At 38.4% G+C, this 23234-nt stretch overlaps 1 protein-coding gene across 1 annotated transcript in view; it reads right to left on the bottom strand.

Moving 5' to 3' along the window:
* FAR1 (fatty acyl-CoA reductase 1) overlaps positions 1–23234 on the bottom strand; it is a 68839-nt gene that overhangs the window by 30748 nt on the left and 14857 nt on the right. Inside the window, exons 2-4 of the mRNA XM_028159798.2 lie at positions 10662–10730; positions 9228–9423; positions 2566–2741 (exon numbers count right to left, since the gene is read on the bottom strand). Of these exons, the coding sequence (XP_028015599.2) occupies positions 2566–2741; positions 9228–9423; positions 10662–10723 (434 nt within the window). The 5' untranslated portion in view covers positions 10724–10730. The remainder of the gene's footprint in view (positions 1–2565; positions 2742–9227; positions 9424–10661; positions 10731–23234) is intronic.

The following is a 23234-nucleotide window of genomic DNA, read 5'->3' as shown; positions in this document are numbered from 1 at the left end:
GGGGGGAAATAATCTGTTAGATTAACTATTTCATACTAAAAACCTACCTGTAATTACACTATCCAAATATAACTGGCAAGTATCAAAAAACATATCTATAAATACACAGATACATACATACATGCTTTTTGATTATACAATTTTGATTATACAAAAAACATATCTATAAATACACAGATACATACATACATGCTTTTTGATCATATATAAATATATGATTATACAATCTATATATAAAACCCTAATATGTAAATAGGCCAAACAGCGGAACAACCAAACAACCAGTTGTTATGATGTGCGCTGACCACCAAGGGGGATGGTGGAGCAGGTGAGCAGGGGCGCCAGAGGAAGGCATGGCGCCAGTCACTGTCATTGGGGTGAGCCTCTGGTGGTTACTGAAAATTCTTTGCTCTCACAAGCCGCGGTCCCACCAGGCGCTTGCACCTGCTGTCGACACCAGCCCCGCTTGCACCCACTGCTGGTGCCAAAGCTGCCGCTCGCACCCGCTGCCGGCGCCCAGCGATGGCCCCAATCGCTGCCTGCCCCAATCACTCCTCAGGGCTTCTCCACCTCCCCCTGCTCCTAAGGAGTGATCAGGGCCAGCTGCCACCTTTCAGACCCGCTGCAGGTGCCAGCACCGTTTGCACCCACAGTCGGCGATGGAGCCACTGCCTGCACCCACTGCTGGCGCCCAGCACCGGTCCCGATCGCTCAGCACCGTCAGCAGGTGTGAGCAGCGGCTGCTGGCCCCGATCACCCCTGAGGGCTTCTCCACCTCCCCCTGCTCCTAAGAGGCAATCGGGGCAGCAGCTGCTGCTCCCACTCACTGATGGCACTGGCACCTAGCGCTAGCCCCAATCACTCCTCGCCGTCAGTGAGTGGGAGTGGCAGCAGCAGGAATGGGGCTGCCAGCAAACAGGGGACAGTGAGCCTCAGTGGAAGGGGCCAGGCAAGGGCACGGAGCATGGGCCGAGACCCGCCCCTGTGCCCACCACAGCCTTGAGGCCCACATTCCCTTTCAAGGTGCTCAAATTTGTGCACTGGGCCCGTAGTAGTTCTAATGAGATTCTTTTGTCACTTTTCAATCATGAACACCTAACAGCTGCATAAAAAGAACTAAAAAGTAAATAATAAATTATAATCACTAGATAATAAACAATAAAATCAAGATTAGAATTAAAGTAATTCCAAAGCTCATCAGCTTTCTATTACACAATGCTGCCTCAGCTTCCTCAAGTATAAAGTAGATTTGCCCATACTACTACAGTGGATAATGTTAGCATGGTGTAAAATAATGGGTGAGAAAATACCCTGAAAACTATAAAGCACTATTACAGAAATATAAGGGACTATTTAAAGTGCCCTCACCTGGGATATAAGCAAAACACATTGTAATGCTTTGGCACTGAACTGTCATGTTATATAATGTCGATTAAGGTTTATATTTCTATGTTAAAGACAAAATGGGTAATAACCTCAATTTAATTCATCATAATTTAATTAAAAACATTTTAAGAAAAAGGCCTTCAAGTAATTGTGAAACCTACAGAAGTCTGCACCAATTTAACTGGCATAAGACCATACAATTAGATTAATATTAACATTAAAACTGTATTTTTGAACATACCATCAAAAAGAATGCTTTGAATTAAACAGCACTGTTTGAAATTCACATTTGTTCATTTTAATAAAAATTAGTGAACATTTAGAATTTTTTAAATTGAAACAGGCATCTTAAAGTAAGTCCAAGTTATTTTTTAAATTAAAATTATGTCCAATGTACCCTGTCCCTAACACTGCTAACAAAGTTTTATTTATTTATTTATTTATTTATTTATTTATTTATTTATTTTTATATATTTTATTGATTTTTTTTACAGAGAGGAAGAGAGAGAGATAGAAAGTTAGAAACATCGATCAGCTGCCTCCTGCACACGCCCTACTGGGGATGTGCCCGCAACCAAGGTACATGCCCTTGACAGGAATCGAACCTGGGACCCTTGAGTCCGCAGGCCAACGCTCTATCCACTGAGCCAAACCGGTTTCGGCATGCTAACAAAGTTTTAAAACAAAACAAAAACAAAAAAAGGCATGACTTAAATTTATAAGCTGATTTATCTTATTCTACAAATATGAGCCTAATTGCTTTAAATTTTCAGATGAATATATGTGCATAGAAAAATAAAGTTGCTCAGGTATAGGCTTCTGAAAGAATGGAGGTAAGAGGAAACAAACACTATTAGTTGTTAAAACTAACACTCCTACCCAAGGTGAACATTTTTTTTTCGGTAATTACACTATCCTAATATAACTCCTATGTCTTACCTTTCCCCTGTCCTATATTAAGATGCATGGCAACTTCTAATAAATATACACTAGCTATCCAACGTTTTTAAACTGATAACAAGAAAAAGGAAATTCTTTTTTTTCTCACTATGTAGGACACTGATAGCTACAAGTGACAGTTTCAAATCATTTTCAAAATAATTTGACTGAAAAGTAGAATTCAAATTAGATCTTTTAACCATGCTTAAGTTCAAATATCAGATAAATACCTTTACTTACCTTAAATTTTCATTAAACCTTACTGTAGCTGCACAGTGAAATATAATATTGGTAGAATCTATGATGATCTCTTTATCTTCTTCACTAAGAGCCAGTTTAGGTTGGGTAAGTTCACTGTTGATTGCTACAATTTTCTCCTTAAAATCTGGATTTTCATCTCTCAATCTGTCAAAGAGCTATCAAAGGGGAAAAAATATAGTTTAAGGCAGCACTTTTCAACTTGCTAAAATTCATGATCACCTCCCTCTTTTCCACTAATGATCACTATTTTTAAAGCTTCAATTATACAAATCCTAACGCTGCTATTCTTAACTGTTATCATTCTGTATAGAAAACATCCTATGAGGCGCACAGTATTATCCCCATTTCATAGATGAGGAATCTGAGGAATCAGGGAGGTTAAGTAACTTGCCCAAGATACAGAGCTGGTAGCTTGCACAGTTAAATTTTAATTGCCCATGCCTCTGTTAATTAGGTTATATTATCACTCAGAATAGACGTAAGCAGTGCAAATATCAGGACGTTTAAAATGATTATTCAGATTTCTCAAATCCAGACTTTAATTTACCAGGAAAAAGAGAAGACAAGTGAATGAACAAATAAAATCTAGTGTTATAAGTAATAAAATAGGAGTAATATTACACTGCTATGACACTGCTCAGGAGAAACAACTAACCCAACTTGGGAAAAACCTACGATTATCAAGTAGAAGAATCGTGTTCCAAGCAGAGGAAGTAGCATGTATAACCACTTATAAGTGAGAGAGGATTGATAAGTCTGGGAAACTGAAAATAATTCAGTAGCCTGGCCAGCGTGGCTCAGTGGTTGAGCATCGACCTATGAACCAGAGGTCACAGTTTGATTCCCCCGGTTGGGACACATGCCCAGGGTTGTGGACTCAATCCCCAATGTGGGACTTGCAGGAGGCAACTGATCAATGATTCTCCCTCATCATTGATGTTTCTATCTCTCTCTCCCTCCCTCTTCCTCTCTGAAACCAATAAAAATATATTTAAAAAAAAAAAGTAATTCAGTAAGCACAATGGCTGGATATGAGGGATAAGGAATATAAACTCCATGAAGACAGGAACAATATCTGTTGCTCAGCATGCAGGCCCTAAATATAAATAGCAGAGTGCTCAGCAATACTGACATGATAAACATTTGTTAAGAAATAAACTCATTGGGTGGAAAACACTGGAAGTGAAAGTAGTACAGTTACAAAGATACACGTTTTTGAAGGTTTTTCAAAAACTGTTTTGTGAATGTTGAGTGTAAAGTGCCTATGTGACACCCCAGAAGACAGATCTAGTAGAGGTAACTGGCTCTGTGGGTCTGGAGTTCAGGGAAGAGAGAACCAAATGGATACAGGCCTTACTAACCACACCTGGTAGCAGCAGTGATAGGTACCCAAAGTCCAGACCACATGAGGCTTTTTCCAAATTCAATTTAAAACACAACTATGAATGTAACATAAAAAAGACAATGCTGAGTAATCACCTAACCGGACCAGGTAAGAAGAGAATAAGGCCTAGAACCAAACTTGGAAGAATATCAATATTTAAGGGATAAGCAGAGAAAAAAAGATTCTGAGCAATGACCAGGAAAGTACTTTCAACACCTTGAATACACATTTTTTTATTCCACATGCTTTCATTCTCCCAGATTGCTAATGACTTTTAATACCCCTTCATATGAGGTATCTCCACCAAGACATGATCATGCTGCTTCACAAGTTACATCACTAGCTTAATACTTTTCCCTTCTCTAGTCACCATCTCTACTCAATACCATTTTCCCCCAATGGTACTCCAATTAGTTCCTACTTTATTCCATTCACTAATGCCCTCTTTAATATACTAACTCTTACAGAATTTATTTCTTGGTCAACTATTTTAATTTAATCCTCACAATCCAGTGGAGTTTCTTTTCCCAGAGGCATTCCTAAAAATCAGTGGTTCTCAAGTTGGTACCATTTTGCCTCCAGGGAAGATTTATTTGATGATGTCTGGAGACTTTTTGGTTGTCACAACTGAGAGGGTGAGGGAAAGAAGCAGCTGGCATATAGTGAGTAGAGGCTAGGAATGCTGCTGTGACCCTACAATGCACAGGACAGCTTCCCATAACAAAGAATGATCTGGCCCAAAATGTTAATAGTGCTGAAATTGAGAAACTACCATAAGACAATGAATGTCCAACTATTCATTGCTGTATGCTTTTTGCCTATGCTCTTTATTCCTGTTTCAAAATCACTGTAGGCTTACCTTTAAGTTTCTTACTAACTTTAAGTGTCTATTCATTGCTACTTTTCATAAAAAGGACTCATTTTATTGATGCTATACATAATGGAGAATGAGTGGCCCTAGGATTGTGGCAGGATATGCTAGACAGGAGTTAAATGCAGAAGAAAAAGGATATAATGTATGGAGTAGTCTAGTAAAATATTTATTTGGACAAATATTGAGGGGAAATGCATTTTTTTATTGAAAATAATGGCCAGATGTTTAGACTAAACCAAAAAAAATTCAATGAAATTTCAGACATTATAGTAAGTGGAAGATATTAATTTTTTTTTACAATAGATTCACCATGGAGAAAAAGATTTAGAAGCACTGCCCTGGAGACCCCACAGGGGTGGCCCAAATCTTTCACATTATACTCAGGCCCTCAATTTTAACCAAGACATCAGCTTCAATAACTGCTCCTATCTTATCTTTCTTAACACCTCTACACTCTCTTCCTTTCCTCTTCCCTCTTAAAAACTCTCTGGACTGTAGGCTCCATTAAGGCAGGGACTCTATCTTACTTATTCCTGGATACAAGCCCCTGCATCAAATCAAATATTTAGCACTAAGTAAACACAATAAATGTTTTCTGAAAAATAAAAACATGAATAATCGACATTCCTTTGGGGGATATGCCTACAGAGTCAGATTCCTTATGTGCACCAAATTTGAGCTCATACTATTCTAACCCCAGCTTCATTCTCTGAATCTTTCCTCCAAGCTTAGATTCAAATTAATTTTAGATGTCTGTTAAAGTCAACTCTTTCCTTAAAGTATGAACACTTGTCCCTATCAGGTATATTCATAAGAAGGTATCAGCAGGCTGTTCCCAAATGATCTAAGCAACACTGTACACTCTTATTCAGCAGCAGTTCTCAAGTGTTGTCTAAGGATCCTAGGAGTGCCCAGGACTATATTTTTGGTAGTTCACAAAGTCAAAATTATTTTCATACTATCACTAAGACATTATTTGCATTTTTCACTTTCATTCTCTCACAAGTGTAGAGGAATTTTCCAAAAGCTACATGTGTGATTACATCACTATTCTGATGGCTAATGATATTCTTTTTTGTGTGCTTGTATATTCTTTTTTTTTTTTTTGCTTGTATATTCTTCAAAGTTTGTTTTAATTTCTACTATGGTAAATATCAGTAAGATAATGAAGCAAAGCCTCACAAAATAAAACCTCTTTTAAGTACCCAATAATTTTAAGAGGGTAAGGGATCCAGAAACATAAAGTTCGAGAGTTACACTGCCTTTAATAAACAGAATCTTTTAACCTATTTGGCAGATATGGAAAAGTATAGCCACAAGGTAATATCAATCTGCATTACACTGAAATCAATCTATCAATTCAAAAAATTTTCTCAAGAGTTAGAACTCAGTCCATCTCACTTCTTGGGGAAAAAACTAAAAATGAACTTTGTACCTCCCATACTTTAAGATGGCAAATTCTTCAATCACAGTTATTTTGTTTATGTTGGTTAATATTGAAATATTAACTCCCATTTTACTTTTAAAAACAAGTACCTAGAAACCTCATGTGGTAATTCTTTGAGTTTATACCAGCTACACTTATCTCATGTTTAAATATAAATATTTATTTGTCTGAAGTCCTCTTCCTCAAGTCAAACAAACAAAAATTTTAAATAATAATAAACTAACAATTTTATTGTATTTTAGGAGGCAGAAAGCCCAACGGGAGAGAGGAATGTTGGTAGAGAATACACTGGCACTTAATATTTACTTCACATGTTTTATATAGATCCCAGTGTAATAAAAATCATAGCTTGTCCTGATGCTCTTTCTACCTATCAAGCAGTTCCCATCTCAGAGCCTTTGCCCTTGCCATTTCCTCTGCCTGGAACACTCTTCCTCTACATTCCCACAGGGATTCTTCCTCACTTCATTCAGGTCTCTGCTCAAATGTCACCTCAGAGAACTCTTCTGACCATTGGATCTAAAGTAGCACCTCCATCACTTTCAATCTCCTTTATCTGCTTTACTTTTCTGCACAGCATGTATCGCTATTCAACATGTTATGTATTTATTAGCTTGTCTCCCTAACTAGAATGTAAATTTCCCAAATGCTGGGATTTCGCTGCTATATCTCTGTTACTGTACGCAGGACTCCATGTATCTTTGTGGTAGGAGGGAAGAACACAAGTACTTCAGAATTTGAGGCAATGGGGAGAACGTTACAAAAGTGTAATTAGCTATATGAATTATACTATCACTGAGTAACTCTCAAAAGAGTAGATCTATTTTAAAAACAGTAATTCAGAGAAAATTAGTTTTTCCAGTAGAAGTAAGAATTACTTAAAGTGTTCATGTGGGGAAAAATTGAATTAATAAAGTGAAAAGTGGAGACAAAAGTAAGTATATTTTTATTCTTTAACCCCATATTAATAGTATCAAATAATTTATTTTAAAAGGAGAAACTATTAATTTATACCTCACTGTTAAAACTGTGTGGGTATAAGATTACCTTTTATAAGGGGGGAAATATAAACAAGGAAAATATGGATGTTCCACACATAAGTGAAGTTGACCTTTCTGAACCAAAATTATATTTGAATGGAAATCATTCCCAAACAATAAATATCTCAGTAAAGAAAACATTTTAAATATAATTTAGTCTTTTAATTCATCCTAAGTCACCATGTTAATATTGGTTACTGTATTTTATTATAATGCTGTGATGTTAAGACAATTAAGAAGTTATATTTTAACACCCCTGAACTTCTATACAGGTGTTTTTCTTATTTTTCCTCATAATTGTTCTTCTGTTATCATATTTTATCACTTCCAGGAGATATGCTTCCCATTATTGCCCTAACCCATAACCTGACTCTTCCTGCTGTGTGTTACCTCTGTTTTTCTCTGCTCTTCTTTTCTGCTCTTTGTCATGTTCTCTTCTAATTTTTGTCAGCTTGGGCACGAATTGCCATTAGCTTCAGGAGATTAAGCTACTTTCACTCATTGTACCAGCTACAACTCTTGTAACTAGTAAGTAAGCTATGCAACTCCCATTGTACCACAAAGCCCTCCCATCACCTTTCCCTTACTTTCTTATCTTTTGGGGAAGTAATGTTATAAAATGAAAAAATAATAGGGACTTGTTATCAAGTCATCTGTGTTATCTCCACCATCAGCTCCATAACCTCAGATAAAATTATAACCTCTGAGACTCATTGTCTATACTTGTAAAATGGGATCTAGCAACATCTGACCTGAGCATAAGCTCTAGGTCAACTGCCAGAATTAGATATTGGCTCAAACACTTCCTAACTATATGACCTTATAAATGGGAATAACACCAGACTTACCTTAAAGAGTTATTGTGATAATTAAATAGATATGACGTGCTTTGCACACAGTTCCTGGCATACAGTAAGTACTCAACAAACTATTAACTACTTTATGGATTTCTAGTAAAAGATGAAAACACACTGGAAAATAAATCATGTCTAATAAATTATTTATTGATTAACCCTAGAGAGTGGTAAATTTATAATTAATCATTATATCTTTTGACACTTTCAACAATCTTTAACTCAAGAGTGATTCAGAGGTTTTTGTTTTTGAACCATAAGTCACTGAGGTTAAAAGATATCATATACCTACCCAATAATTTAAAAACTACATAGATAACTACACTAAACTTACTATGAATGAATGTCAGATAAATTCATTCATTTTTAGAGAATTCAAAAGCTTATGACTGTGAAATAATTTTACTCCAGCTCATTTCCATTTTTTCTTAGCAATACAGAGGTAGGCAAAAGTAGGGTTACAATTATTTGCATAATAATACAGTAATTAATAAATAATATAATACAGGAATAAACTCGTGTTTCGCATACTCACAACTGTAAACCTACCTTTGCCCACCCCTGTATTTTTCTAAAGTTTCAAAATGTATGACATATTCTTATATTCTATTTGACCCTCCTGTCATCATGTTCTTATTTGTCAAGGAGAAGTATGTGACTTTGCTACCATTTAATACTATTGTAGGTAGCAATGAGTGCTTACAAATTTTTTTAAGTGTTATCAAAGCACAGTATTTCACAGCATAGATCATTAGAAATGACCTCTTAATTATTATTATATTCTGAAGTCTACTTAAATCACAAATAATCTGACTCAAATTTTCTAAAAACACATTAAATATCTACCATAAGAGTAACTTAGAACTTGTTATATAATTCTGCCCATCACAGAGAAAAGACTTTTTCTTCTACTGATCACAAGTCATACCCAGTTTGCTGCCATACTTAGGGTATTTTTTATTAATTTATTTCAGGATATTGAAGAAATATACACACAACACCATACTTTTTCCTCTCCTCCAAATGATTATTTTCCACTTACCTTGCCACTGATGACTTCTTCTACTCGCTCTTGGGGTGTCTGTCCAGCTTTCTGCCTCACCAAAACATATACTAAATTCACCTTCGGACAAGATCTCAGCAACTTTTCCAGAAGTACCTTCCCTAGGAAACCGGTAGCTCCAGTGAGGAGAACATTCTTGCCTTCATAATATTCTGGGATTGAAACCATTCTGATCCTAAGGAAAACACAAGTAAGCATCAAAGATTTATGTTCATTCTTATGTACTAAAGTCTCTTGGCATTCAAATAAATATTTTAAAGGACAGGCAAAAATCAAAGTTGAGTGTTAACAAAAGGAGACTTTAACCTCTGGTTCATTGCAGTAAGGTGGAAAATAAGGAACCACAACTATGGCTTCTAATCCCTGTGTTCTCCCCCTGGATCACCTCAGACAAGTCACTCTCCTCTGGGCCTGGGTTTCACAATTTGTACTAACTGGCTTATAAAAAGTTCTTCCAGCAATAAGAACTCAAATCTTCATTTAAACCTCACTTAAACCCAAACTCGAATGAATGGTGTCTCTCTGTCTCCAAAAGGATTTATAACACCAAATAGAGGTCAGCAGCAAGACTCAATTGCCCAGCTTGTATAACATCGCCAGGTGTCATATTCACCTATCATCACCAGTTGAAACAAGAAGAGGTAACACCAAGTCTTTTTTCCTACATTTCCATAGTGACAATATATCCAAAAGGTGCTTCAATCTCCCTTTGAAAAAAGCCATACTAGAAATACATGAGCTGACTTATCATCTTTATCCAAATTCTACTGAAACAGCAGAAAAGATACTATGCTAAGAGAATGAACAAAGAAAAGAACCACAGAAGTGGGAAAAAACAAGATGCGGAAGGATTCAAGCAGTATGTCACTATGCAAAGCTCAAACACATTTAAAACAATGCTCTTTATTGTTTAGAAATACATACAATATTAATAGATGCATGAGAGGGAGTGTAATACAATCAGAGAAAAGAATAGGGAGCTTCAATTGTACTTATTTTTTATTTAAGCTGTCGAGTAGATACATGTGTTTTATGTCCAAACTTTTCATAACTGTAAGAAAATTCATGATAATCTGAAAATAAGAAATAGACCCATCAACAAGCAGGAAGGAAGGAAGAGAAGGAGGAAAGGGAAAGGGAGGGGAAGGGGTAGAAACGGAAAAAAAAGGGAATGAAAGGGTAAAAAAGGTGGGGAAGAATTTCTAAAAGAAACATGAGACTAATTGGCTAAAGCTGTAGCAGAAGAAATAACAAACTGACCAAAACAAGCATATGCAAGGACTATAAGGAAGCAAGAGCTGTCCCAACCCCCTGAACAGAAAACACCAAACTAAGGAAAAGAAGCTGAGTTAAGGGAAATCAATGTATTAAAAGCTGCTAACAAAACAGCAAAGCCACTCATGACAGTCTTACTTCCTGTATAAACTTTGGTTCCTCAGGCTTAAGTATCCAGATCTGAGAAGAGGATCCAGCATGGGGGTGCTAAGGAAAAAAGAGAAGTAGGGCTGAGCTTGAGGTTGTTCCAAACTTCCACAAATGGAAGGTGGGGAGTCAGAAAAGGAAACAAATACAACCAAAGGAAAAAAGTCTTCATAGCCCTGGAGCCCCAGAATAAGTTTTAGGTCCCCAGCCTAACTGGCTGCTACTAGCCCTTAAAACAAACTCATGCAAAGCTCTCAATCAGTAATTCCATTTGGAGAAAAGTTCTTTTGGAAAAACAGATCTCAAAACACTGAGAAGAAGCCAATGTCAGCCACCAAAAGCAACCTTTGTAAATATGAACAGATAACCAAAGATCACAGTTATCTATGAAGTACTTACAAAATAAGATGGGCCAAAATGAAAAGCAATAGAATCAACCACAAAGGAAACTAAGGTAATGAAAATTTTAAAGAGAGTTTAAATTCTAATAAATATCCTCTAAGCCATTCACAACAACATTGGATCCATAAAATAACAAACCACTATGAAAAAGGAACAAAAAATAGCCGAAACCGGTTTGGCTCAGTGGATAGAGCGTCGGCCTGTGGACTCAAGGGTCCCAGGTTCGAATCCGGTCAAGGGCATGTACCTTGGTTGTGGGCACATCCCCAGTAGGGGGTGTGCAAGAGGCAGCTGATCGATGTTTCTAACTCTCTATCCCTCTCTCTTCCTCTCTGTAAAAAGTCAATAAAATATATTTAAAAAAAAAAGAAAAAGAAAAAGAAAAAGGAACAAAAAATAATATAGCACTTGGAAATCAGAAATTCAGTTGTTTAAAGAAAGTCCAATAAATATACACAAACTATTAGAATTATCAAGTGAATTTAAGGTCACTAGATACAAGGTTTACATAGAAAAAAATATATTTCTGCATACCAGCAACACACAGAAAACAAAGTAAAAAAAAAATACAACTATACTGTCAATAATACCATTCAAAACACACACAAAAAATCATAGAAAATAGCAAGTATTGATGAGGATGTAGAAAAACTGGAACCCATGAACATTGCTGGTAGGAATGTAAAATGGTTTAGCTGCTGTGGGAGTTTGGCGCTTTCTCAAAAAATTAAACACAATTATATTACCCTGCAATTTTACTCCTAGGTTTGCAAAAGAACTGCAAACTGATACTCAAAAAAGTACACGTATGTGAATGTTTGTAACAGCACTGTTCACAACATTTATCTTGTTTGGTTCTTTAGTTTCCTCCTCTCTAAAATATAGTCGCACACCCACCTGCCCCCCTCACTTTATAGCATTTGCATGAGGACTAAATTTAACAACACATAAAACACTGGGCACATAATTACATTTCCTTATTCCTCTTCCCTCAACATCTTTGACACTGATTCTCAGTCTGATCCCTAGGTAGTCAGTCTAATCTGTAATATTTCAGTCTAAAAATCTTTAATGGTCCTTTTTTTTCTATAATCACTTATGAGTATAATTTTTAGCCCAGGAAAGAAATAGACTAATAGCTATTTTATAAAAGTAGGCTACAATAGCATAGCTACCTTTTTTTTTTTTTAATGTATTTTATTGATTTTTTTACAGAGAGGAAGGGAGATGGATAGTTAGAAACATCGATGAGAGAGAAACATCGATCAGCTGCCTCCTACACACCCCCTACTGGGGATGTGCCTGCAACCAAGGTACATGCCCTTGACAGGAATGGAACCTGGGACCCCTCAGTCCGAGGGCCGACGCTCTATCCACCGAGCCAAACTGGCCAGGGCCTAATAGCTATTTTATCTCTGGATACATATTAGTATACTCACATGCACATTTACCCATTTTTAATTTATTTTTATATTTTTTATATATTTTTATTGATTTCAGAGAGGAGGGGAGAGGGAGAGATAGAAACATCAATGATGAGAATGACTGATTGGTTTCTTCCTGCACACCCCTATTGGGAATCAAGCCCCCAACCCAGGCATATGTCCTTGACCGGAATCGAAACCTGGGACCCTTCAGTACACAGGCCGATGCTCTATCCACTGAGCCAAATCAGATAGGGTTACCCATTTTTAATTTTTGTAAAGAAATTAATGACTTTAGTAGAAGCAGGCTTAAACCAAACTTCTGAGGGTTGACACAACAACTGATAAGCGATACTTAATAACTAGCTGAAAGAAGAGTTAACAAGTCTTCAAATGTTTCCTAAGGTAAGAAGTCATGCTATAGTCTCAGCATAGCTTTATTAAGAACAATATAATAGGTAATCCCTCTACCATAGGGGTCTCAAACTTGTAAATGATGGTATAAATCTGGAGCTCTCCTAATATTACTAGTACAGTGAAAATGGGTACAGTCACTTTGAAAAACTGGTAGGTAGTATTTACTAAGGAACACCAAAAGATGTGAAGAACAAGAAGATTCATAGAGGTAATGTCTGTAACACCCTAAAAGTGGAAAAAATTCAAATATCCATCAAAGGTAAAATGGATAAATAATGGCATATTTTACAGAAAATTCTACTTGGCAATGAAGAAATGAGTTCTCAAATTTTAGCTAAAGAACCCAGATGCAAAAAGATACATCTAGTGCGATTCCACTTACATAAACTTCAAAGAAAAGCAAATTAATCTAGGTGTCAGATGTTACAATAGTGGTTACCTCTGGGGAGGAGGGTGGAACATTAATGGGTCTTCTGGGGCTCTAATATTTTCTACTTCTTGACCTGTCTCTGATTATATGAATGAGTTCACTTTGTGATTATTCACTGGTTAAGCCGTATGTACTTGCAAACTTCCCTGCATTAGACTTCAAAGAAAGTTTCTTAAGATGCTCTTTGCTACACAGATACACAAAACCTTGGGATTACCCACAGTTGCTTTCTGTGATATTGTAATTTATAATAAAAAATACATATTTGGTATTCACCCCATTCCTGGCTCACAGCCTCTAAAATCCTTGGAATTTCCTAAGTCAGGAAAGCAAACAAAACAGGTATCTCCTGTATGTTAATGAGGTGACATTTGGACCCCACCCAAGGGTGGAGGCTGGTTGCAATAGGAACCAACCAAGTGGTCAGAGGATTGGAATTTTTAGCCCCACCCCCTAAAATCCCAGGAAGGAAGAGAGGCCGGAGGTTAGCCAATGACTTAGTCAATCATGATTATGTAATAAAAACAAAAGGACAGCTCATCACCCCCTTCTGGAGAGCTTCCACACTGGAGAGCTAGAACTATTCCATGTGCCACTATACTGTGCCCCAAGCTACACAAAGTCAGAAACTCCTTTGTTCAGGACCACACCCTATGCATCTCTTCATCTGGCTGTCAATTTGTATCCTTGAATATCCTTTGGAATAAATCGGTAAACTAGTGAGTAAATGGATTTTCTTGAGTTCTGTGAGCCTTCTAGCAAATTAATTGAACCCAAGGAGGGGGGTTGTAGAAACCTCTGATTTATAGCCATTCAGTCACAAGAACAGGTAACAATCTGGACTTTCAATTTGCATCTTAAGCTGAAAGGGTCATTGGAACATCAAATGTGTAGCCAGTAAATCAGAAGTAAGGTAACAACCTGAGCTTGTGATAGGCATCTGGGGAATTTGATGCTATTTCCAGATAGATAGTGCCAGAATTGAGTTGACTTCTTGAACATCCTGCTATTGAGTATTGCTTATTGGAGCCTCCACATATACTTTGGAATTGGGTCTAGGAACCGTTTTTACTTTTATACTACCAACAGCAGAGTTGAGTAGTCACAACAAAGATTTTATAGTCCACAAAGTCTAACGTATTTACTGTCTTGTCCTTTACAGAAAAAGTTTGTGGACCCCTGGCCTAGACCAAGATCCTGAGTTTCTGTCCCAGTTCCTGGGTTAATATTCTGTTTCCCCACTGAGCCTTAAACATGGATTTGAACGCTATTCCTCCTGGCTGAACTTCTCACAATCTGTCTAGCTCTCATCAGTTTTCTCTCCCCAGAACCTGTCCCTAAACCTAAAGCCTCTACTTAGAAATTCTGTTTAAAGCCTAAAAAATTCTGGACCCTCAGGAACCCTATGGAAATGAAACATTCTAGTGATAAAGCCATATCCATAAACACCCTGCCTCCAGCTCCTCCAGACACAAAAATCCACACCTCAAATATGTTTAACAGTCTAATTTAGAACCAAGTTCATGAGACCCTAATCCCTGCACAAATACCCTCTTTGGGAGGTTACAGCCTTTTAGGCCAGGTGAATCCCTCCACTAGCACTTCCCTAACTTTAATGTTCATACAAATTAAAAACACAGATGCTAGTTCAATAGATCACACACTAATAAGATTCCACTAGACAGCTCAGCCAGAGTGGCTCAGTTGGTTGAACATTGTCCTGTGCACCAAAAAGTTGCCACTTCTATCCCCGGTCGGGGAGCATATGGAGGGCAACTGATGGATGTCTCAATGTCTCGATGTCTGTGTGTGTGTGTGTGTGTGTGTGTGTGTGTGTGTGTGTGTGTCTATGTGTCTCTGTCTCTCTCCCAGCTTCCTGAGTACCAAGACTATTTAATAATCTGCTTTACTTAACAAATTAAAAGAAACAACAACAAAAATACCAGGAATATTCCCCCACTTTCCATGTACACACACACACACACAAATACACACACCTTTACATTACATACCTATGGTCTCTAACATAAAATGCAAATATTCCAAAATGCTACAACTGGCCAGAAAAGAAAGTATATCTTATCAAAGAGAAAGGGCCAATTCTGTTAACATATAAAGAGCATTTGTAATCTAATAAAAAAAGACCAACAATCAATTAAGTTGGCAAAAGATAAACAGAAAAAAATATGCAAATGGCTCTTAATCGTTGGTAAAGAACTCAACCTTACTCATTCAGAAAAATGCAAATTAAAAGGACAAGATTCATTTTTTCACTTAATGAGACTTACAAAGACCAAAAAATGATAAATTTACATAGGAAATAGAGATCTATATTGCTGGTAGGGCTATAAATTAGCACAGCCTCTATGGGGATGGGGTAGGGTGGGTAAGATGGAGGTGTGTGTGTATGTGTGTGTGTTGGGGGGAGGGGGGAGATCTAGCAACACCTACCAAATTTTAAATGCCCATTACCTTTGACCTTGCCATTCTTAGTTGTCGTTGTTGTTTTCACCCTGCAATTCTATTTCTAAAAATTTATCCTGAAGCTAATCTTTCATATGTGCAAAATGATGTGTTCAATACAACATTAATAGCAAAAGACTGAAAGCCTAAATGTCCACAAATAGGAGACTGAGCAAACAAACTGGCACCTATATATATAAAAGCCTAAGCGACCGTTGCAACCAAAACAACCGAATGAACAACCAAACAGGCTGCGTGGGGCGACCAGGCTGGCAGGGGGGTGAGGGATGACGAAACGACTGAGCAGCAGGCTGCATGGGGCGACCAGGCTGGCAGGGGGGTTAGTGAGGGACGACCAAACGACTGAGCAGCAGGCTGTGTGGGGCAACCAGGCCAGCAGTGGGGGCAGTGAGGGGCAACCAAACAACCAAACATCAGACTGTGTGGGGCGACCAAGCCAGCAGGGGGACAGTTAGGGGTGACCAGGCTGGCAGTTGGACATCCCCTGAGGGGTCCCAGATTGGAGAAGGTGCAGGCTGGGCTGAGGGGACCCCCCTGCCCCGTGCACTAATTTCATGCACGGGGCCTCTAATATTCCTATAAAGGTATATATACTCTGCTTCTAAAAAAAAGAACAAATTGTTACAGAATAAATTTTAAAGCCAAAATGTAATAATGTCTCATAATAGCACCTTTTATGAAAAGAAAAAGAAATTAATACATAGATTATTTTTGGCAAACAAAAATAAATGGAGAAATGGCTGTCTGGGGTACAGAGATAAGAGGCAGTTTCTCTTCATTAAATATCCTTTTGTACATTTTTAAATTATGTACTATGTGCATGTAGTATACATTTTTAAAAACCACTATTTTTGTAAAGTAGAAAAATCAGAGGCTACAAAAAATATATTTAAAAGAGCAAAGGTTCCCCTTAATGAGCTAGTCTCTACTATCTTTTGTCTTCTAATAATTTACAAACTCATTTTCATCTGTTATTGAAAAAAAAAATTGACAAACCATTTTAAAAGTGAAAACAAGTCCTAGCTGGTTTGACTCAGAGGCTAGAGTGTCGGCCTGTGGACTAAAGTCTCCCAGGTTCGATTCCAGTCAAGAGCACATGCCCGGGTTGTGAACTCCATCACCAGTACAGTACATGCAGGAGGCAGCCAATCAATGATTTTCATCATTGATGTTTCTCTCTCTCTCTCCCCCTCTCCCTTCACTCTGAAATCAATAAAAATATATGTAAAAAATTCTCTATATAATAAAGATGTGGTATGCAAATTGACCATCACGCCCTCACACAAGATGGCCGCCCCCAAGTGGTCAAAGATGGTTGCCACAAGATGGCCAGCAGGGGAGGGCAGTTAAGGGCAACCAGGCCAGCAGGGGAGGGTAGTTAAGGGCGACCAGGCTGGCAAAGGAGGGCAGTTGGGGGGAACCAGGCCTGCAGGGGAGAGCAGTTGGGGGGGACCAGGCCTGCAGGGGAGGGCAGTTGGGTGGGACCAGGCCTGCAGGGGAGGGCAGTTGGGGGCAATCGGGCCGGCAGGGAAGGGCAGTTGGGGGAGACTGGGCCACCAGGGGAGGGAAGTTCAGGGCAACTGGGCTGGCAGGGGAGGGCAGTTGGGGGTGACCAGGCAAGCAGGGGAGGGCAGTTGGGGGCGACTGGGAGGGCAGGGGAGCAGTTAGGCATCAATCAGGCTGGCAGGGGAGTGGTTAGGGGCAATCAGGCAGGTGAGTGGTTGGGAACCAGCAGTCCTAGATTGTGAGAGGGATCTCCAACTGACAGGGATCAGGCCTAAACCAGCAGTTGGACATACACCGAGGGGTCCCAGATTGGAGAGGGTGCAGGCTGGGCTGAGGGACAACCCCCCCCCCCAATGCATGAATTTCATGCACCAGGCCTCTAGTAAATAAATAAAAAGAAGGCCTGGGAAATTTTTTTAAAAATAAATAAAAGTGAAAATAAAATACTAGCATTGTGTTAAGAAAAAAGGTATTATCTTCTGCTAGTCTTTATTACTTAAATTTTCATTCCATTTATTAGATGGAAAATCTACTAAATTAAAAACCAAATGATTACCTATTAAACTGTTAATGAACAGGATTCTAACAGGTTGATTTCCTAAATGGAATGTGAAAAATTCATCCCCGCTCAAGATAACATTGATCTTTAGATCAGATGCCCCTCCTTAGAGATCCCCTATGTTCAACATGTTCACTAAGCAGTCAAGTACATACAACTACCAAATACAATTTTGTAGTGAAATCTAGACTTGCTCTACCTTATGTTTCTTTCTGTACCAATATACATTGAATACAAACAGTAAAACCTAACAAATGGCATTTGTAAGGACTCTTGGGTCCCTGCTACAAAATTTCCACAACCTAGAGCTACTGGTCCATTTTGTTGTCTTCCTATGAAAAACAGGTTCCTGCCCTGGCTGGTGTGGTACAGTTGGTTGTGTGTGCACCAATTCCCAATCAGGGCCCATGCCCAGGTTTCAGTTCAGTCCCCATTTGGGATGCAATGATGTTTTTCTCTCTCTCCCTCTCCCTTCATCTCTCTCTAAAATCAATAAAAACATATATATATCTTACCTTATAATAGACAAATATGCAAATTGACCGCACCTTCGCTACGCCCAAGCCACGCCCACTAACCAAGCCACGCCCACCAACCACGCCCACCAGGAAACCGTTGCAGGGACGTTGGGGTGTGGTGGAGCCCAAGGCCGGGAAAGCCTCTGCCCGAGGCTTTCCCGGCCTTGGGCACCAGCGGGGAGCCTGCACGGATCGCAGGAAACCACTGGGGGTCGGCTCCTGCGATCCTTAGCAGGGATGTTGGGTGCGGCCAAGCCCAAGGCCACCACCCGGGGCCAAGCCCCGACCCTGAAAGGAGGCAGAAGGCGGTGGCCACAGCCAAGGCCTGGGTCCCCGGTGCCGGCAGAAAACTGGTGCAGGCAGCCAGGTGAATGAAGGTCTATTGCACGAATCTTCGTGCAAACGGGCTACTAGTGTATATATATATATATATATATATATATATATATATATATATTAAAAAGACAGGTTTCTCTGTGTTTTCACCATGTACACAAAGTTAAAACCTACCAATGGAGAGAATGGGAAGGGCAAATGGACAAAGAATAAGATATTTCATCTAGCTTTTCATTGGGAGTCACTGATTGATTCCCAATCAGGAGCAATTCTTCCTTGTTTAACACAGCCACCTCTAATGCTATTTTGTCTCACTGTCCTACACCTCTAAGCTGGAGGACCACTTGGCAAATGTGAAGGAAATTCAAGTAGCAGATAGTTGAGCTAAATGGTATTTTAATATTCCTTGGATTCTATTACTGAAAAGTTAAAGAGAAAAAAAAACAACTTCAAATATCCTTAACCTTTTGCACTCAGATGTCGAGTGTGACTCGACACGGTTAGCATCGGTAGCAGCTCTTTTTATACTCTTTGAATGTATCAAAAATTTGAAATATAAAAAAATCCAAATAAATAAGTTTGTATGAAAAGAAACTCCAGTTTATTCTACTGCCGCGCTTTGTAAAATCTGGGTATTTAAAAAATTAAATCCCGAGTAGAATAAAGGAATCGAGAAAAAAGCAAGCAAGTGCAAAGGGTTAAAAGAAAATAATTAATTCCAAAATCTCCTAATCCAAAAGTTAGCAAAAAATTTTGTGAAGGATCAAGGTAGTAAATATTCAGCTTTGTGGGCCATACAATCTTAGAACTACTACTAATTCTGACATTTGAGGCACAAAACCAGCCATGGACAAAAATAATCAAATGGGCATGGCTGTATTTCAATAAAACTTTATTCAGAAGAACAGAAAAACAATTTGCAGGATATAATTTGCCAGCCCTTTTCTAAATAACGATTTACAATATTCCAAATTTGGAAAATGAACTACAAATGAGAAAAGCATCAACAGGAAACCAGTAGTCTAAAAATTCATTGGCTATGATTTCAGTATTACTAGAGTTACTGTGCATATCATTATAAAATGAATAGTAAATACTTGTCTATATATATATATATATATAAAAGCCTAAGCGACCATCACAACCGAACAGGCTACATGGGGCGACTAGGCCGGCAGGGGGGTTAGTGAGGGATGACCAAACAACCGAGCAGCAGGCTGCGTGGGGTGATCAGGCTGACGGGCGGGGGGGGGGGGGGGGGGGGGGCAGTTGGAGGCAACCAGGCTGGCGGGAGTGACAGTAAGGGGCGACCAGGCAGGCAGGCAGGCAGGCGAGCAGTTAGGAGCCAGTGGTCCTGGAATGAGAGGTATGTCCCAGATTAGAGAGGGTGCAGGCTGGGCTGAAGGGAACTCACGCCCCTGTGCACGTATTTCGTGTACCAGGCCTCTAGTTTGATATAACAGCTTCAAAAATGAACCAATATTTCTGAATGCCAGGATTCAGAAATATGGATATGCCACAGACTAGATGCAAAATGAAGACATGACCTATAGCCTTTTCAAGGTGTATAAAAAAATCTGTGTTTTCATAAGAAAGTCCATTAAGATAAGATGTTCAGGGGTGAGACTTGGACATTATTATTTTGGAAAAAAGGCTACAAGTCAAGAAGAGCACAGAATATAATCCTGTCACAAACTCAGAAACCCTAGACCACTATTTAAAAAAAAACTTGATACAATAATAAAAAACACACAGAATTTAAAGAGGTCAAAAGCTAACTTAACACTCTGGCAAGGTATAAAGGTCTATTTATATACTGAATACAAGACTAAAAGAACCTAGATTATTCTCCTCTATAGATGTTGATGTTATTTATAATTTTATAAACTGTAAATTTATATTTACAAACATTATACATGAGGTATGGGTGGAAATATACATACATGGTAAATAGCACATAAATATGAAAATTCCCCAAAAAACTGCATTGACCATGAAGGAATCCTATATACATATACCTATGCTTTCTCCCTTCCCCACCTCCCCCCGTTTATTTTTCCACTAAAAGGGAAATAGGGATTAGGAATCACTAATCAATGGAAATTAATAACTGTCTAATCCAGAAGTTCATGAACAAGTTGGGTGTGTATCCAAGAACATGTTAAAGTTTCATCCAAAACATTATTGTGCTTGCATGTATTTATATGTGTGTGTACAAGTATGCATGCACACCACGCATACCTCTCTACCTTTTTCTAGGGCAGTGATGGGCAACCTTTTGAGCTTGGTGTGTCAAACTTCGCCAAAAAACTGAGCATAACTCGAGTAGTGTGTCACTTTGAGGGAAAAACATTATTTCGCAAATGTTTCATCCTCGGCTGAGGCGGCCGCATGTCATCAGAAATGGCTACGCGTGTCAGTGCTGACACGCGTGTCATAGGTTCAACATCACTGTTCCAGGGGAAGAATCCACTGCTTTTATCAGATTCTCAAAGGGGTCAATGAACCTAAACAGTTTAAAATTACTATCAAATTGTATGTGTATTATTTATGCACACTGGAGCAAAGGGAGACTTAACAGGAAGAGAACAGAGCCTCATGGGCACTAATTAAAAACCCCATTCACATCTAATATGGAGTAAAAATGTGTAAATGGTTAAAACACAATTATATCAATCTCCCTTGAGGCCTGTTTTGGATTGAACTGTGTTTCCCCTAAAAAGATACATTGAAATCCTAAACCCTAGTACTTCCGAATGAGACTTTATTTGGAAATAGGAGTTTTGAAGATGTAATTAGTTAAGGTAAATGATGTCACACTAGAGTAGGTGTCCTTATAATGGGCCATGTGAAGACACAGAAATTCACAGGCAGAATCCCATGTGACAACAAAAGCACATGTTGGAGGCAGAAATTGGAGTTATACAGCTACAGGCAAAGGAATGCCAAATTTACCAACAAAAAAAGGTAGTAAGAGGCAAGGAATGATTCCCTTACAGGTTTCAAAAGGAACATGGATTGTTTACTTCTAGCCTCCAGAACTGTGAAATAATAAATTTGTTGTTTTTAGCTACTCATTTTGTTACAGCAACCCTAAGGAACTATCAGAAGGCCAAATATCATAGTAACTAAAAGTAAGGCACAGAGCAAAAGGTCTTCTAAAGATGATGCATATGCTCTCATGACACAGTAAATACACATGACAGAGTTTCAGTTACCAAAAAGCCCTCTTACTAAATACCTAAGATGGAATGGCTTTTCCAAATGGGTATAGGAAAGAATGGTAGAGAAAAGTTTATATAAAAAGGTAAGAAATCAAAATAAGGTTAAGTTCAGATCCCAGAACAAATCACTGGGGTGTATTCCTAACTGCACAACTGCATATTGTCAAATCTCAGTATATAGTAACAGATTCAGAAAATGAAGTGTTCAGATTATCTCTTGCTATATACCAAAATCACTCTAACACAGTGTCTTAAAATAACAACCATTATTTTATTCTTCCTCACAATATCTGTGCATTAGAATTTGGGAAGGGCTTGACTAAGCAGTTCTAGCTGAACAATTTCTAGCTCCTGATCCTAGATCCTCTTTGGATGATCTCTCCACATGAGGTAGTTTTTGGGTTTCCCTATGAGGATCTCAGGCTAGGCTGCTTATAAAGCTGCTAAATGTTATTCTAGTGAGCTAGGTAGAAGCTATTCAAATCTTTTACTTTCTGACCCTGCTTTGAAAGTCCCACAGTATAACTTCCGCCTTGTTCTATTGGTTACAAATGATTCAAAAGACCATCCAAATTCAAGGAGAGGAGACATAAACCCCCACCTCAGGGTAAGAGAAGAGTTAAAGTCACCCTGAGATGGGAGATACTGTTACAACCATCTTTAGAAAATATAATCTGCCACTAAGGGCATGGTGAAGTAACTGCTTGTTACTCTTAAGAATGTCCACAATTTAATCCATGTTACACCTACTTCATGTGGCTAGGGAATGAGTTGTTCCTGACTACATTTTTTAGTCACCCCAACTGCCTTTAAAAATATATATATTTGATCTCATGGGTCTCACAGTTGGAAATGTTTTGCTACCAAATAACCTCATTTTCTTAATAAAAACTGTCATCATCCCATGTTCAGGTAATTGTGAGCTTGTAACCAGTAAGTTACCACTTGGAGTTAACACACTTCTAGACAAAAGAAAACCAACTCATTTTAGTTAGACTATGAAGAGGTCTCACCTTGTAAGTATTTACTTTCTTTTAAGATCTGTGATAGACTCCCAACTGGTTTATTGGTTCTAATAACTCCTGAATCTTTAGTGTTTTAAGATGCAACATAAAAGAAACATCCTCTGAAAGTAAACTGTAAGGAGCAAATGCCTTTGGGCAAAATGCAAACTCAAAATGTACAAACTATTTACTGTAGTTTGCTAATAAGAATAGTGGGTTCCTTTTTTAAAAGGCTTATAAGGCATTTTTTTTACAAACAA

The sequence above is a fragment of the Eptesicus fuscus genome, chromosome 13, assembly GCF_027574615.1.
Source record: "Eptesicus fuscus isolate TK198812 chromosome 13, DD_ASM_mEF_20220401, whole genome shotgun sequence".
Lineage (NCBI taxonomy): Eukaryota > Metazoa > Chordata > Mammalia > Chiroptera > Vespertilionidae > Eptesicus > Eptesicus fuscus.
The sequence above is the reverse complement of the archived record's forward strand: the minus strand, read 5'-3'. Positions and strand labels throughout refer to the sequence as shown.